The sequence below is a fragment of the Calliphora vicina genome, chromosome 4 (assembly GCF_958450345.1).
Source record: "Calliphora vicina chromosome 4, idCalVici1.1, whole genome shotgun sequence".
Lineage (NCBI taxonomy): Eukaryota > Metazoa > Arthropoda > Insecta > Diptera > Calliphoridae > Calliphora > Calliphora vicina.
In genome coordinates, this window is record NC_088783.1 from 59,853,895 (window position 1) to 59,869,231 (window position 15,337).

The 15,337-nt window shown below is 30.8% G+C and overlaps 2 protein-coding genes across 2 annotated transcripts in view; one reads left to right on the forward strand and one right to left on the reverse strand.

Moving 5' to 3' along the window:
- The window catches only part of LOC135957509 (vitellogenin-2-like), a 1,696-nt gene extending 1,101 nt beyond the window's left edge, over positions 1-595 (reverse strand). The window contains exons 1-2 of the mRNA XM_065508270.1: positions 288-595; positions 1-217 (exon numbers count right to left, since the gene is read on the reverse strand). The exon at positions 1-217 is cut by the window's left edge and continues 1,101 nt beyond it. Of these exons, the coding sequence (XP_065364342.1) occupies positions 1-217; positions 288-528 (458 nt within the window). The 5' untranslated portion in view covers positions 529-595. The remainder of the gene's footprint in view (positions 218-287) is intronic.
- A 6,814-nt stretch (positions 596-7,409) lies between these two features.
- On the forward strand, positions 7,410-8,901 carry LOC135958446 (vitellogenin-1-like). Its single transcript, XM_065509350.1, has 3 exons — positions 7,410-7,696; positions 7,768-8,138; positions 8,209-8,901. Exons 1-3 carry the CDS (start codon positions 7,459-7,461, stop codon positions 8,899-8,901), a joined length of 1,302 nt encoding a protein of 433 aa, XP_065365422.1. The 5' UTR covers positions 7,410-7,458.
- The last annotated feature ends 6,436 nt before the right edge of the window (positions 8,902-15,337 follow it).

Genomic DNA, 15,337 nt, shown 5'->3' on the forward strand with positions numbered 1-15,337 from the left:
GTGGCCTTCTTGATGGTTTCGGTTTTTTGGGGTAGGCCAGTAATGAAGATGGTGACTTCCTGTTCGCCGAATTCCTTTTGTTCCTTGGCAATTTTGGGCAATTCATTCAATTTAAAGTTGATTTTCTGGTTGTTGGGAGTGATCAATTGGGCTTGAATTTCACTAGGCTTGGGTGCAAAGCTGGGTTCAAAATTTTCGCTGACTTGGGTCAAGTGATCTGGAATATTAATATAAATTAGTGTTATAAACTATTATTTATAAAAATTAATTATTTAATTAATACTTACACAACTTGTTAAGCAAATCAGCACCTTCTTCCACCGACATGCGTTCCAATTTCTCCAAAGAAAGTTCATTCAAAGAGGGCAAGGATTCCAATTCGGATGTTGATAACCAATCGGTTGGTTTCAAACTGTTCTTAATGGAATTTCTACTGGAGTACATGGAGTTCATGGATTTGGGTCCACTATTGGCACAAGCCAAAGCAAAAATGCCCATTAAAAGGCAAACAGTTCTCAAAGGATTCATTGTCGTTGATCTGCTTTCAATCTAGAACCAGAAAATTTCACTACAAATCAAATGTTTCAATCACTACTTAAAAGTGAACTGCACTTTCTCTGGACAAACATTTCGGTTTAAATACTGTTTGTTGATTTCCTATAGTTTGTTTTGAAAATTGATAATTCTGAATAATGCAAATAAATATTTTTTTGTTTACATTTGCACTATTATGAAATGAATACCTATTTACATATTTATTTTTTTCAATGCCAATGAAAAATACGGTCATTGACCAATTGTTTGTGTAGAAATTTTTAGATTAAGAAAGGGAAATACAAATTTAGTGCAAATATGACATGTGTAACCAATTTGCTCGATCAACGAAATTGCAAATTAATTACGTTTGTTTTTTATATTGATATTCTATATCTACATTTTGTATTCCCTGTAATTCTAGAATTGTTTATTAAAGTTTTAATTTGTTTGGTAAATTTGATAGTTTGTTTTATTCCTTTTTATTTTTGAATTGCTCTCAAGAAATTTGATACATTTACATTCTGTTTGGCAATCAAAGGTTCGAAAGTATGAATTCTTTAATTTACTTTTCGAAATTTAATTACATTTTATATCTTAATCATTCCATATAATCATTCATTACAAATTAATTCATAGGTATAAGTAATTAGTATACTTATCAAACGTATTCATTCCTTTGAAAATAAATTCATTATATAATTCGTTTGGGTTAGTTCCCTAACATGTCACAAATTATTTAAAATGTATCAATTCAAACCGCTCTACAGCAACACCATTTAAAAGTGATGCCTTTCATATAAAGTTTTTGAACTAGAACCAAATCCACGAAGATCCAGTCTTAGAACCTATTTACTTTTATCATTTCAGTCAATAAAACCCAAAAATTGATTTAATTAATTGGAAGTTCTGATATTAATTTAACCTGTATAGGATTTTAAGTTACAAAATCACTATTAATAATAGTTTTTTATTGTTAAGAACTTTTAATTCATAAATAGGTTTATAGTTATTTGTATGGAAGTACCTTGTATTTTGTTCATGAATGAATGACCTTAAAAAAATCAGCTTATTGAGTAATATACACAATTAAAAGGAATATTTGTAATAAAATACAGTAATACACTAAGTAATAAGTACTTGCTATATTTTTAAGTTGAACAAGTAAGAAAGTGTGGTCGGTCATAAGTAAAAGAGCAAAAACATTTTTCTTTAAAAATTTCAATAATTTATATTTTTGAGTGATTTTCGGAAGTGGGCCTTATATGGGAGCTATGACCAATTATGGACCGATAGGTCGTGTGATTTATGTCTATATGAAAGTTTACAATGTTGAATTTTGTGAGTATACCAACATTTTTAAGCGATTTATGCGCGTTAAAGTGATTTTCGGAAGCGGGTCTATATGGGAGCTATGACTAATTATGGACCGATCGTAACAAAATTTGGTCATGTCACCATTTTGTATATATTAATCTTATTTGGAGCGCAATTTGTGGAGATACGTTTATAAATTAAACATTTATGACCGATAAAGTCCAATTTCGGAAGGACATTTGTATGGAGACAGGTGAAATAATGGACCGTTTTCAGCCAGTTTCAAAAGGCTTGGTCCTTGGGCCGAAAAAATAATATGTACCAAATTTTATCAAAATATCTTGCGACCTGTACTCTGCGCACAAGATTTATATAGACAGCCAGCCAGCCAACCAGACGGACGGACGGACATCGTTTAATCGACTCAGAAAGAGATTCTAAGTCGATCGGTATACTTTAAGATGGGTGTTAGACCCCCACTATGGTGGTGTAGGGTATAAATATTGCCAACCATTCTTTTTTGAATTATAAATTTTCACACTTCGAACCAATGATTTGACTTGAATATCACAACTCTCTTGTGAGCTCATAACTCGGCCTTTTATGTACCGATTCTTATACTCACCTTCAAAAAAAATTGATTTTATCATTCTTTTTGTACCATATCGAAATGGGTACTTACGAAATTCTAACACGACCTAGTCCGTCCGTCTGTCTATTTGTTTAAAATACGAAAGAGCTCAAACGAAAGGAGCTAGATGACTAAATTTTTCCATTTTTTCAAATACACTCCGTTGATAAGGTCCATGATTTCACCTAGCCCTCACACAAATGTCTTCCCGGAATATTGTATGAAAATTTTGCACAATTTAATTCTAAGTACTCTGAAAGTATACTGTAAAGTATGGCGAAAATCGGAAACATTTGCCCCTAGTCCTCATACAAGGTCCCCCTCAGAAAATGACTTGAACATTTATAATTGTCTTATAATAATTAATATCGTGATGATATTGGACATAAACAAGTTTTGTATGAACTTAAAACTTTTGTGAGGATCGGTCCATAATTAACCCTACCGCCCATATAACCTCTATATCAGAAAAATATATTTTATTGTCACTTTCGTGACATTACGCATTTACAAGAACCATAGAGAAGACCATCAAAGACCTAACTCATTTGTCAGAAACTTAAGTTGTGAGAATGTATTAGTAGAAAAAACTATGTGAAAACAAAAACAACACTCGTATGTGTGATTATTTTGAGTAATTTTTTGTTGAAGTTTTTTTCTAGTTTCCGCTCTATGTTTCTCTATGAGAAGAACGAGAAACAATTTTAAAAATTTTATAAGAAAATAACTCAGTTTTCAAATAATTTTTGAGCATTTTTCATACAAAAATTTTAAAATAGTTTTTCGGTATTTCTGAACCAGGCTAATAGTGTAGTTAAATAATAAAGATATCAGTAGTCGGGATGAAAAGTTTCATTCCAACAAAGAAATTTTTATTAAAACTAAGGAAAAATCCTGGTTTAATCAGAAGTGCGAAATTGCGATCAGATACAGAGAGGAAGCCTTCCAGCACATAGTGGTATAGAAAGAAAAAAAATAGAGAAATAAATCAAATAAAGAGAGAATTGTTTTTTTGGGAAAAAAGTACTATTATTTTTTTTAAGTTATCTAAAAAATTTCTAAAAGGATGTATAAAGAATTTGTACTTTTGGAAAAGTTAACTTTACATCAAATGTTTTAAATGGAAAAAAATTAAAATTTTTAATAACGCCAATTTTTTACGTAAAATTCAACTTTAGGGCAAAAATTCTCAAATCGCAAACTCGGTATTAAAACGTAGTAACCCATTTTAGATGGCCCAATATATTCTTAATTATTCTGTCATGCTTTTTAAACAATTCTCTCTTTTTTGATAAATAAATTTGTTGTTAGTCCTATAAAAGAAAATGGAAAAAATAGGGAAATATTTGGAACCGCGGTCATCAAAAAACTGGAGAAGGGTGGGTAAAAATGTTAAAAATTTAATATTCAAATATCTCCTAAGCTATAAGAGATAATTGATAGCTACTAATTGATAGTAGTACTCAACAAGAAGATTCCATATATGTAATTTTGTTGAAATCGGAACACACACGAAGAAATAGGATCGTTTTTAAAATTGAACATACCCGAGGTCTCCTACTTTGAGGACATCTGGCCCCGACCCTGGTAGGCCCATGCGGTCCAAAATCAAAACTTAAACTCAACAATACTCTTTGCGCATGTTAAATTGCATTCACATCGGACTAACCGTTTAGAAGTTACAGATTTATTTTCCTTTTTTTCTTTCTATACCACTGTGCGGAGTGGAAACAAAATGAGCTTATAATGGGCTATATAAAGACCTATGATTGCAGATTGTTTTGAAAAAAGTCCACAGAATATAGTCCATTATTAGCTGCAATAGTAGTTATTATTTATTCCACGCTTATATAAAGACCGATCATCTTACTATTTACACCAGTTATAACCGATCAAAAAGAAATACAACTCCCATGTATGGGGCGGTGCTTCGAAGTCTATTTTGGAGTAAGTCGACCGAGTACAGGAAAGGGCGAAGGTTCTTATCTGGCTACAATATGAGTTCTGTTTCATATTACAAAGGAATGTGTTCTGCTGAAATTAGGGAATGGATTTTAAAACACTTAAAATATATTGTATTCTTTACATTTATTTTAAAACTAAATTGTGAATAATTAATATAACTTCGTAGTTTAGTAATTTTCTAATAGTTTTTAATATTAAATTACATAGTTTTAGCAAAAATGGCTCACTTTTAAATTTTCTAACATTTTTAAAATTCTTAAAATAAATTGTATTTTATTTAGTTTTGAAAATATAATTTCCATTTTTTCGAACTTAGTTTATTTTGCTCTAAATCACGCTTAAATTTGTTTTAAAATTGTGATATTTTCAAACATGATCCTTAAAGTTCATTATACGTAATTATCACCTCCTACCTTGCCCAATTTCTGGAAGCTTAAGAACTTTACAATGATTTTAACATACATTATTTTGGAATTGAACCAATAGATTCGAACACTATAGTTTATACCCTTCACCTTCATGAGAAGGGTATATATTAGACCGTCTCACTTTTCATTTTTTTTTCGAAATTTCTTCAGGCACATCGACTTTCTTAATCTACTTCCCGTTCACCAATATTTAAGTGTATAACACTTAAATATTGGTGAACGGGAAGTGGTCTCTCAAATCGTTTTTTCGTCTTTTTAGGCAAAATGCATTTTTTTTAAAAAATTAAAAAAACTTGCTTTAGTAATTTGCCTCTAACTCAAACGGTTCTTAACGGCTTTAAACCTAATTACTTGCACGTTTTTCAAGACCTAGCCAAGCGCTTTCCAAAAATCAGATGGGAAACAAGAAATGGAACGCCGTCCCTGGAGCATTTGTAGTTCGAATTTTAAAACATTAAACTTGAATACTCCTTGGCTACCCTCATGTCAAATTTTATCCCTATCGGACCAGCCGTTTAGAAATGCCAGATTTATCTCCAAAAAATGTTGAAATGGGGTAGCCATTGTGAAGTGATGAAAAACATTGAGCAAAATGATTTGATTCAAGTCTTTTTAGCATTTTCCCAAAATGCGCCCAAACTGCAACAAAAGTACAATTTGAACAAATTTGAAAAAATAAAAAACCAACATCAACTCTTCTTACTTTATATTAATGTATTTATGAAATTGATGAAAATTTACAAATAAACAACTTTAGTCATTTCATCATTTCAACTAAAACTGCAGATTTTCTTAACAGAATGCTACTGTTATTTACATCAAAATCTTCATTTTAAAATTTCCTACCATACTGCATTTACAGAATAGAAAAAATTTACCTCGTTCAATTTTTATATAAGAAAAGGTAAGCAAAAATTAAAAAAAAGATAAATTTGTATTTGAAAATCTGAATTTGTAATGCTATGAATAAAAAACCATTGAACAAAATGGCAATGTTGCTTTAAGAAATATTTAAAAAAATTAATTAGCTTTCTAATGCATGTAATTAGGTTCAAATCCGTTAAGAAGTGCTTGAGTTAGAAGCAAATTACTAAAGAATGATATTTTAATTTTTTGGAAAAAATGAATTTTGCCTAAAAAAATGAAAAAGCGGTTTGAGAGACCACTTCCCGTTCATCCATATTTAAGTGTTATACACCAAAATTCTTGGTTTTTAGAGTAGATTCAGAAAATCGATGTGCCTGAAGGAATTTCGTAAAAAGTGTAAAAACTGAGACGGTCTAGTATATATATGTAAGTTTGTCATTCCGTGTGTAAATTCTACATTTTTCATTTACGATCCTATAAAGTATATATTCTGGATCCTTATAGATAGCGGAGTCGATTAAGCCATGCCCGCCCGCCTGTCTGTCTGTCCGTCTGTTGAAATCAATTTTCTGAAGACCCCAGATATCTTCGGGATCCAAATCTTCAATAATTCTGTCAGACATGCTTTCGAGAAGTTTCCTATTTAAAATTAGCAAAATCGGTCCACAAATGGCTGAGATATGAGGAAAAAACCGGGACAACATCGATTTTTGACCTATATCTGGATTACTAAGCCATTAATATAGACAATATGGATATTTAATGATAGATATTACAAAGACCTTTGCAACGACGTATATAAAACCATAGTAAGTTGGACCAAAAAATAATTACAAATTTTTTTTTTAAATTTAAAAAAAAATTTTAAAAATTGAAATTTTAAAAAAAAGTACAGAGAGGTAGAATGCATTTGTCGATTTCCATTTCCGATTTCGAAGGAATTTACCAAAATTGGGGCGTTTGTGATGATGCCAAAAACCAATGGATTTAAATATTAATATTAAATAAGTAAGAGAGCTATATTCGGCTGTGCCGAATCTTATATATCTACACCAAATTATATTTCAAAATACAAATTTTAAATATTTTTTGGTAAACAATTTTTTTTTTTCCAAAGTTGTTTTTTTAATGTTGAAAAATTTTTTTTAATAGTTATTTAAAATTTTTTTTTAATTTTTTAATTTTAATTCAGTACTTTTTTCCAAAAAACACTTTGTGTAGAACATTCTATTTATAGTGAAAACTTTAGAAATAAGATTTGATTGCTGCATTTACGAGATTTCGTTCTTATGGTTACAGTTTAAAATAGAAAACCTGGGTCTTATGATGAAAGGAAATCTGTAATAAATTCTATAACTAGTTGTGGAATTTTCATTGTATATATAAAAAAACCATTAATATTAACAAATCTGTTTAAAGTTAATTTATAAACAAAACTAAAGTCAACGACATTACAATTAAAATAAATTGCACTACAAACACAATTTGCATAAAAAACAAATACAACAAATTTAATTCTACAAGAAAAGCACTTTTTCCAAAATACACAAAAAAGAAGTGAAAGCAAAGAAAATGCAAATAAAGTTGAAATTCAAGCAGAAAATTTAATTGAAGACAAACTATAAAAACCTTCGATTGCCAAAGAATTACATACAGTTCAGTTCGGACTACAGTTCAGCGAAAGTACTTGCGGTTATCGGGTGAAAATTTGTTGCCATGAATCCTTTGAGAATATTTTGTGTGGCGGTCTTATTAATGGCGGCAGTTTCCGCTGTGCCAAATCAGCCCCAACCATACATGAGCATGAGGCAGAATGGTGTTAGTGGTAAGTTGAAACCCTCACAATGGCTCTCCTCATCGGAATTGGAACAAATACCCTCGGTGGAAGATATCAGTTTGCAAAGTTTGGAAAATATGGCGGTGGAAAAGGGTGCCAAGTTGATAGAGAAAATCTGTAAGTTTTGTTTGTCCTGTAAAATTTATTAAGCGATAGGTTATTTATTTGAAATATTTCTGTATTCACAGTTCATTTGTCCCAAATTAATCATGATTTGAAGCCTAACTTTGTGCCCAGTCCCAGCAGTGTTGCTTGTTACATTGTTAAGCCTAATGGTCAGAAAGTATCCACCACTTTGGACAAATTAGCTTCAGTTTGCAAGCAACAATCCAACTTTGGCGACGAGGAGGTAACCATTTTCATTACTGGTTTACCCGCTACCACTGAAACTATTAAGAAGGCCAATCGTAAATTGATTGATGCCTACCTACAACGTTACAACATCAAGAGACAACAACCTCAAAGATATGACATTTCTGGCGAAAAATCTGCTCGTACATCTAGTGAAGAGGACTCTAGCGAATGGAAAAAGCAAGAACGCTCATCAGGCAATCTGGTGGTAAGTGCAAAATGATTTCCATGTAATATTGACTCTGGCTATGCTGAACTTTTCCATTTTGTGTTTCTAGATCATTGATTTGGGCGCCAAATTGAACAGCCTTAAACGTTTTGTCATGTTGGATGTTGAAGAAACTGGTGCCATGATTGGTTCTGCCATAGTTGATTTGACCGATAAATGCAATGTTGCTGATGAAACCGTTCACGTTATTGCTCAAGGTATTGCTGCTCATGTTGCTGGTGCCGCTGCCAATGATTACACCCGTCAAACTGGTCGTAAATTGAGACGTATCACTGCCTTGGATCCCTCAAAATTGTTCGCTAAGAATCCTCATACCTTATCTGGTCTTTCGCGTGGTGATGCCGAATTTGTTGATGCCATCCACACCAATGTCTATGGCATGGGTACCATTCAACGTGTAGGTGATGTTGATTTCTATCCCAATGGTCCTTCTGCTTCGGTACCTGGTGCTGAGAATATCGTTGAAGCTAGCATGCGTGCCACTCGTTACTTCGCTGAATCTGTCCGTCCTGGTAATGAACGTAATTTCCCAGCTGTTGCCGCCAACTCATTGAAAGACTACAAAAACAATGATGGTTTCGGTAAACGTGTTTATATGGGTATTGACACTGATTATGATTTGGAAGGTGATTTCATTTTACAAGTTAATTCTAAGAGCCCATTCGGTAAGAGCGCTCCTGCTAAGAAACAAAACAGCTATCATGGTATCCATAAATCCTGGAAAAATTCTGAAGACTATTAAGTCTTCAGCGGGAACTTAATGCTGCCTAAATGATTTTGAGATACCTAAAATAGTGATTGATTTGCATTTGATGAATATATTAAGAATTTAATACATATTATAAAAATTAGTTTAGTTTCCGTTTTTTGTACTACTATTTGTCATGTGATGTAATAAATGTTTATTTTTTGCATTCTTATATAGAATTATATAAATATTTGATGCGTTTTTATTGCAACTAAAGACTTATTATGTTAGACGGAATTGTCTTAGGATTTTTAAAACCTACTCATCGGGAAGTTGGCAATTGTTTTTAATATTTCTCATTATATAGATCTACCATCTTAAGCAAACGACATACTAAAGTGACATGTCACTTTCATATAAAGTGTTACATTAGAAATTTCTAACCTCTGAGGAACTGCCACCAGTTCGATGATGGTTCTCCTAGTATTTTGCAATGACGCTTTTGTGATGCCAAGAATACTGATTTTTTCATTGCGTGTGTATATATGTATGTTATCCTTTCTTATAACATTCTAAAATGATCTTCCTTGTTGAAAAAAATAAAAAGTACGTTTTATTAAGCACCAATTTTTTTAGAACCCATTTACTTAGTGAAAAAAACAATTAAAAAGTTATGCATACTTTTGATTGTTTTCAGAAGATTTCCACCCAAATATTAGCGGTATTCACTGTTAAGTGCGAATGGTCTAGCATCATTGCAAATGCAAGATTTTACAGTAATTCAATAACAAAATACACACACATTTACAATTTTGCATTTGCAATGATGTAATACCATTCGCACTTATTACTGAACTCCGCTATTATAAAAATACAAAAAAAAAAAACAATTTGTCCAAAATGAGAAAAAGTAAATTTTCTTCTGCGGCTCTTAATAATATTTATAAAAAAATTAAACTTCTGGATTTTGTGTATCTTATAGATCATATTAGGTTCACTTCCGAAAATCATTTCAATACACATAAATCTCTTATAAATAGCGCAATCAGTTTGAAATTCTACATCACTAGTCCACATGTACAAAAAAGTCTTCAAACCTAATTTTATGAACATCTGTCCATAATTGATCATAGCTCCTATATAAGGATCACTTCCGAAAAAAAACAGTAAATAATTGAACATAGCTTTCATATAAGATCCTCATACCAGAATAACGTGATAATGATAGGGTCTAGAGGGACGGACTTAGGAGTAAAAAATTTCCCGAAAATATTTTTTTGTGATCAGAAATTTTTTCTGTTGAAAATGGGCAAAATTGGACCAATCCAATGTTTTAAATACGAGACCTAGAAAAACGATATTTGGCACAAATAGTCATTGCTATAACTAACTTATGTATTCAAAAATAAGTTGAATCTTTAAAAAGTTTTGGATCAAAATATACGACACATTTTGTTTGGACCATTATAAATATTTTATTAAGTATATAATTGCGCCAAACTTAGTTAGTTTATTCATTTAATTTTATTTAAATATTTGATAATTTTGAAATTTATTATCATATAGAATATTGTTGATATCAAAAACGTTGCTCCATTACCTTTTGAGGGCAACTTTCACGACAATAAAGACTTTAACCCTCTAACCCGCAAGAGTGCCTCAAGGCATGCATTACATAACACCAATTATGTATCTCAAAAAGTAATTATTATGTACATTTTTTTAATTTAACTGTGAGTTTAGTTACAGATTTGTTAACATTTCTCTCGAAGGTCGAAATGCATTTCGACTTTTAGTTTTTGTTCTGTAAGCTGTTTTGTGAGTGATGTCATAATTTTAGCACGTGAAATTTTGTGTGTATTTTTTTTTTAAATCAAAGTGTTCGAAAATTTTTTATTAATTATTTTTCATTAGTTTTTCAATAAAATCGTATCATGAATATTTTTTTTACACCTGAACCGGCAACAATGCCCTGAGGCACTCTTCATCTTTTTGCATCTGGTTCCTAAACATAATTTACAAATTAGTTTCTGATGGCTGTTCTGAGTTTAATGGGTTACAATTACCACAAAAAAAATTATTCGATAATTTTTTTTTGTCTTTTAAAGTTTAGAGGGTTTTTTATAAAACTTTTGAGACGTGATAAGAAACTATGTCAAATCTAATGAATAGAAAATGAGCTAAGTTCCGAAAAAAGTCTTAAAATATTTTAGCTTGATTTTTATATCTTCTGTAAACTAGCTAGTATTTTTATTTGTTAGCTAAACGTAGCTTAAAACGCTGTTAAGTTAAACCTGAAACAAATTTAGGCGGACTTTAACCAATAATTGTGTTTCTCACTAATATATTACGAACTGTCAATTTTGTTGACTTTTCAGTCAAATCACGTGTGCATTCCTCAAAATGTTTCATATAAATATGGCAATATTTTAAATTTTGTAAAAACGGCTCAGTTAAACCTAGATTATATGTATACTAAATAAACAATAAGTGAAAAGCATACATTTTAGTTTAAGCTAGGTCTAAAGAGAATGCAGATAATCTTTATCCCTCCCATAAGTGACAATATTGGTCCAGAATACAATTATTATTCAAGACATTTTAAATTTTAAAAATCGTCTCTATAGGTCTTTTGATAAGTTGTTTGGAAAGTTTCTGAAAGTTGTATTATCTGATCAAATAGATCAGTTGATATTGGTAAAAAAAAGATCACCAATTCTTCAGCTTTCTTAGTCTCAAAATATACTTCATATGGCATAAATGATTTCTACAACTAGTCAAGCAATTTTCATAAACGGGCAGCATTGATATTCAAAACTTTTCTAAAATTGCAATTAGTAATTCTTCAGTTTTAGAAAATCTAAGCATGCAATTTTGATCAAATTTAGTAGACAAAATGTAAAAACTTATTTGTACTCATTTCACCTTTTTTCATATTAAATTTTTCTTATCATTTATTTTTCAGTCGTTATCATTGCCGTACGTCATATTATTATAATTAAATGATGTGTAATCCATTTTTCTATATAAATTTGTCTCAAACACTTGTAAATGACCTCGTTACAATGTTTCCTAATGCAATTGATTAGCGGATGCTTGTGATTTAGCAAATACTTTGATCAGCTGTTGCAAAAAAGTAATATGAACTATAAATGATAAGAATATGTTTGTAAAAACTATGCATTAGTAATAGCACTTTTAATCAGTCGATTATTCGAATATAAGATTTTAATACATTATAAAATTAATTTTTTTTTATTTAATAATTCTTTTGCCAAAGAAAAACAAAAAAAAACAACTCTATAGTTAACAATTATCTTTAAAAATTGACATGCTCAACAAATGAGAAATTCGATTGCACTTAAAGACAGATGGAAGGTCTTGTTCGTACAAGATTTTCCCCAATTTTATATACACACATACATTGATTAAAACAGATTAAATTTTGTTTCAAATAACCATTTTTTGTTGAAAAAAAAATTATTTAATTTGTTATTAAAGAAATTGTATTGATTTTTTAAAAAATATTTTTGGGTTTTTTACATTTTAAGAGTATAATTTTCGGATTTTATACCACATTTTATGCGCATAAAACAATTTTTTGGAGCATCTTTTCGGTTTCGCTGGCTATAAATATTTATATAAAAATACTTTATTATTCTTGAGTATACTTGAGTATACTTGTTATAATTTAATTTATTAATATTACTTATACGCTCACATGGTTTATGGGAAAAATACAACAGAATATTATTTTTCGCATTAACCATGTCGGCGTATGAGTAATATTAATCAATTATAACAAGTATACTCAATAATATGGATCTTTAAAAATGATACACAGTGGTTCAGAAACGTTTTTTTTTTTTTTTTGGAAATAATTCGGTATCTTACTTATTACGAAATTTCACATGGTTGAAGCTGAGGTGTTTTACAGTTGTTCAGCTTCCTAGGGGATAATGGGGGCCATAACCTCCCAAATTTTGTCACCTCAGGTCTTTTAAAATGTTTAAAAAATTCTCCAAAAATCCATTTATGATCCGAATGAGCTGAAAATGAAAACATAAATTGTCCTTGAGAAGATCCATTAGTTGAAGAGATATTTAGGTTTATTGATTAATTTTTTTATAACTTTGCTCGATATTTTATTGTTTTTTTGGATATGTGCTGGTGGATCTTGTAAAGCACTATTTATATTTTAAATTTCAGCTCATTCGGATGATAAATGGATTTTTGGAGATTTGTTTTAAAAATTTGAGACCCGAGGTAACCAAATTTGAGGGGCCACGCACTGGCCCCCAATACTTCTAGGAAGCCGAACAGCTACGAATCAACTCGAAAATACCTCAGTTACATGTGAAATTTCGTAATAATATCTCCAATAGTAATAATAGCGCAATAACAAGCTTGTGAAGGAAATTTGTCCTAACTTTTTTTAGTTTTTTATACCAGAATTGCTTAGGTGCAAAAATGGGCAGCTGAATTTTTAACCCTCTCATGCCCGATGTTGCGTATATGCAACATTATGTTTATGAGCGTCTAAGTACCGCTATTTTAAATATTTTTTTTGAACTTTTCGCAAAAATATAGCCTCATGTGTTGTTTAAGCTTACAGCTAATTTGTTGGTAGTCAGCTGCGCACGTATTGAGATGGTAGCAATTCTCCCGAGAGCGAAGTTGATAAATTCATTTTGCAAAAAAACGTTGTTTTAAAAAAGTATTAAAAAAACATTAAATAATTAATTCATCCTAAAACCAAGTTCAACAACTAAATAATAAAAGTTAAGTGAGTAATTTAAAAAAAAACCGGCATGAAAATATTATTTAGTTTGTCTGTAATAACTTTGTAAATGTAGTGTTGCGTATTTGCAACATTGGTCTATTGTTGTAACTTTGTACCGCAGAGACATCACACATACAGACGGCGAATTGAAGCATATGCCGCTCATAAATTTCCAATTGGATGTTGCTACCGAATTTTTAACCCATTTCGCTCCGCTGTTCGATTTTTCGATAAAATAAAATTTTTCAAAAAAATATTTGAAAAAGGTGGAATTTCTGAAAAATTTTGGGATGAATGTTAAGTCTCATCTTTTAGCTAATAAAAAACTATATCCCGACATGACCATCTCCCTCCCCCTCGTTGCTAGGGGCAAATTTCTACAATTACATTAAATTAAAAAAGTGTCTAAAAATAGAAATTTTTTAAATTAATTTTTAAAAATAGTACAAAAAATAAAATTAAAATAATAAACATGAGGAATTATTGCCAACATATGTAACTGTTTCATAAAATATAAAAACCATGATTTACATGCAAATGCGGGACATCACATATCACTGTGGTTCCAAATCAAAATCTAGGTGGACAAAATTATGAAAATCGGTATCTTCAGAATTTGGAAAAACTAAGTTTTTTCGGAAGCTGACAATCTGCTCTCCTCCAATACAAACGGAATTTTCAATTGGACATTTCGTTTTCTCGACTGAAGCGCCAGAAGTTCAACAAATTTTGAAACATATTTTTCTGGGGAATGTCTTTGTAAACAAATTGTAGCCGCCAGCACCCGCAGAAATACTTTTTTTTAATTTTTACGGAATGGAATTTTTAGAAATATTTCTTTAGTTATTATTGATTTTTATATATCTAGACCCTACTGTAACTTGAAAAAATGTTTATATTGATCTTTTAAAGATTTTTTTTGGAATCGGAGATACAAATTCTATATAAAAGGAGCGCCAAATAATTTTGTCCACCTAGATTTTGATTTGGAACCACAGTGCATATGTTTAAACTTAACTGTTCGAAATTTTGAACTGGCTTTTCTGGAAAAACGAACAGTTGTCGCAAATAACAGAGATCGTACTTCATCTCTCCTTTTGACAATGGATTCAGGAACTTGATCACTTTATCCATCGACTCCGTCACCACAAACTCCATCATCACCAGCTCTATCATCAACAGCTCTATCATCACCAGCTCCTTCTACGGGTTCTGAATCAAACCCCTATAAAAGAACATATGTTGCAGGTCCTGCAACAATTTGATGGTTATAATCATTGGCCGGAATGGGAAACAAGGGGCAGATGTAGGCTATGCAACATTGGGTTTCCAAGCTGTAAATGTAGCAAATACAATGTGCACTTGTGCTCCAATCCTCAAAATAATTGTTTTGTATCCTATCACACATAAATTTAAATAAACGGCATTTGAAAATAAAAATCTTAAATTAAAAAAATCTTTAAATTTATAACATTATTGCCTATACGCAACATCCTCTAACTCTTGAACCTGGACACCTAGGACATTGATATTTTAGTCAGTTGATATTGAGGTCAAGTCTATCTTATATGTCTACTCAAAAAAATTTTAGTCACGCACATTTTAATTCGGGCATGAGAGGGTTAATAAATTGTTAGCTGAGACTTCAAGCTTTAACTAGAGGTTGTTCGAGATCAATAGATACAAGCCATAGAATTTTAACTACTA

Bases quoted from the DNA above. Each gene is read 5' to 3' on its own strand.
- LOC135958446 (XM_065509350.1), top strand. From the start codon at position 7,459: ATGAATCCTTTGAGAATATTTTGTGTGGCGGTCTTATTAATGGCGGCA. The intron at 7,697-7,767 runs GTAAGTTTTGTT...CTGTATTCACAG, and splicing joins CAAGTTGATAGAGAAAATCT to TTCATTTGTCCCAAATTAAT. The intron at 8,139-8,208 runs GTAAGTGCAAAA...TTGTGTTTCTAG, and splicing joins GCTCATCAGGCAATCTGGTG to ATCATTGATTTGGGCGCCAA.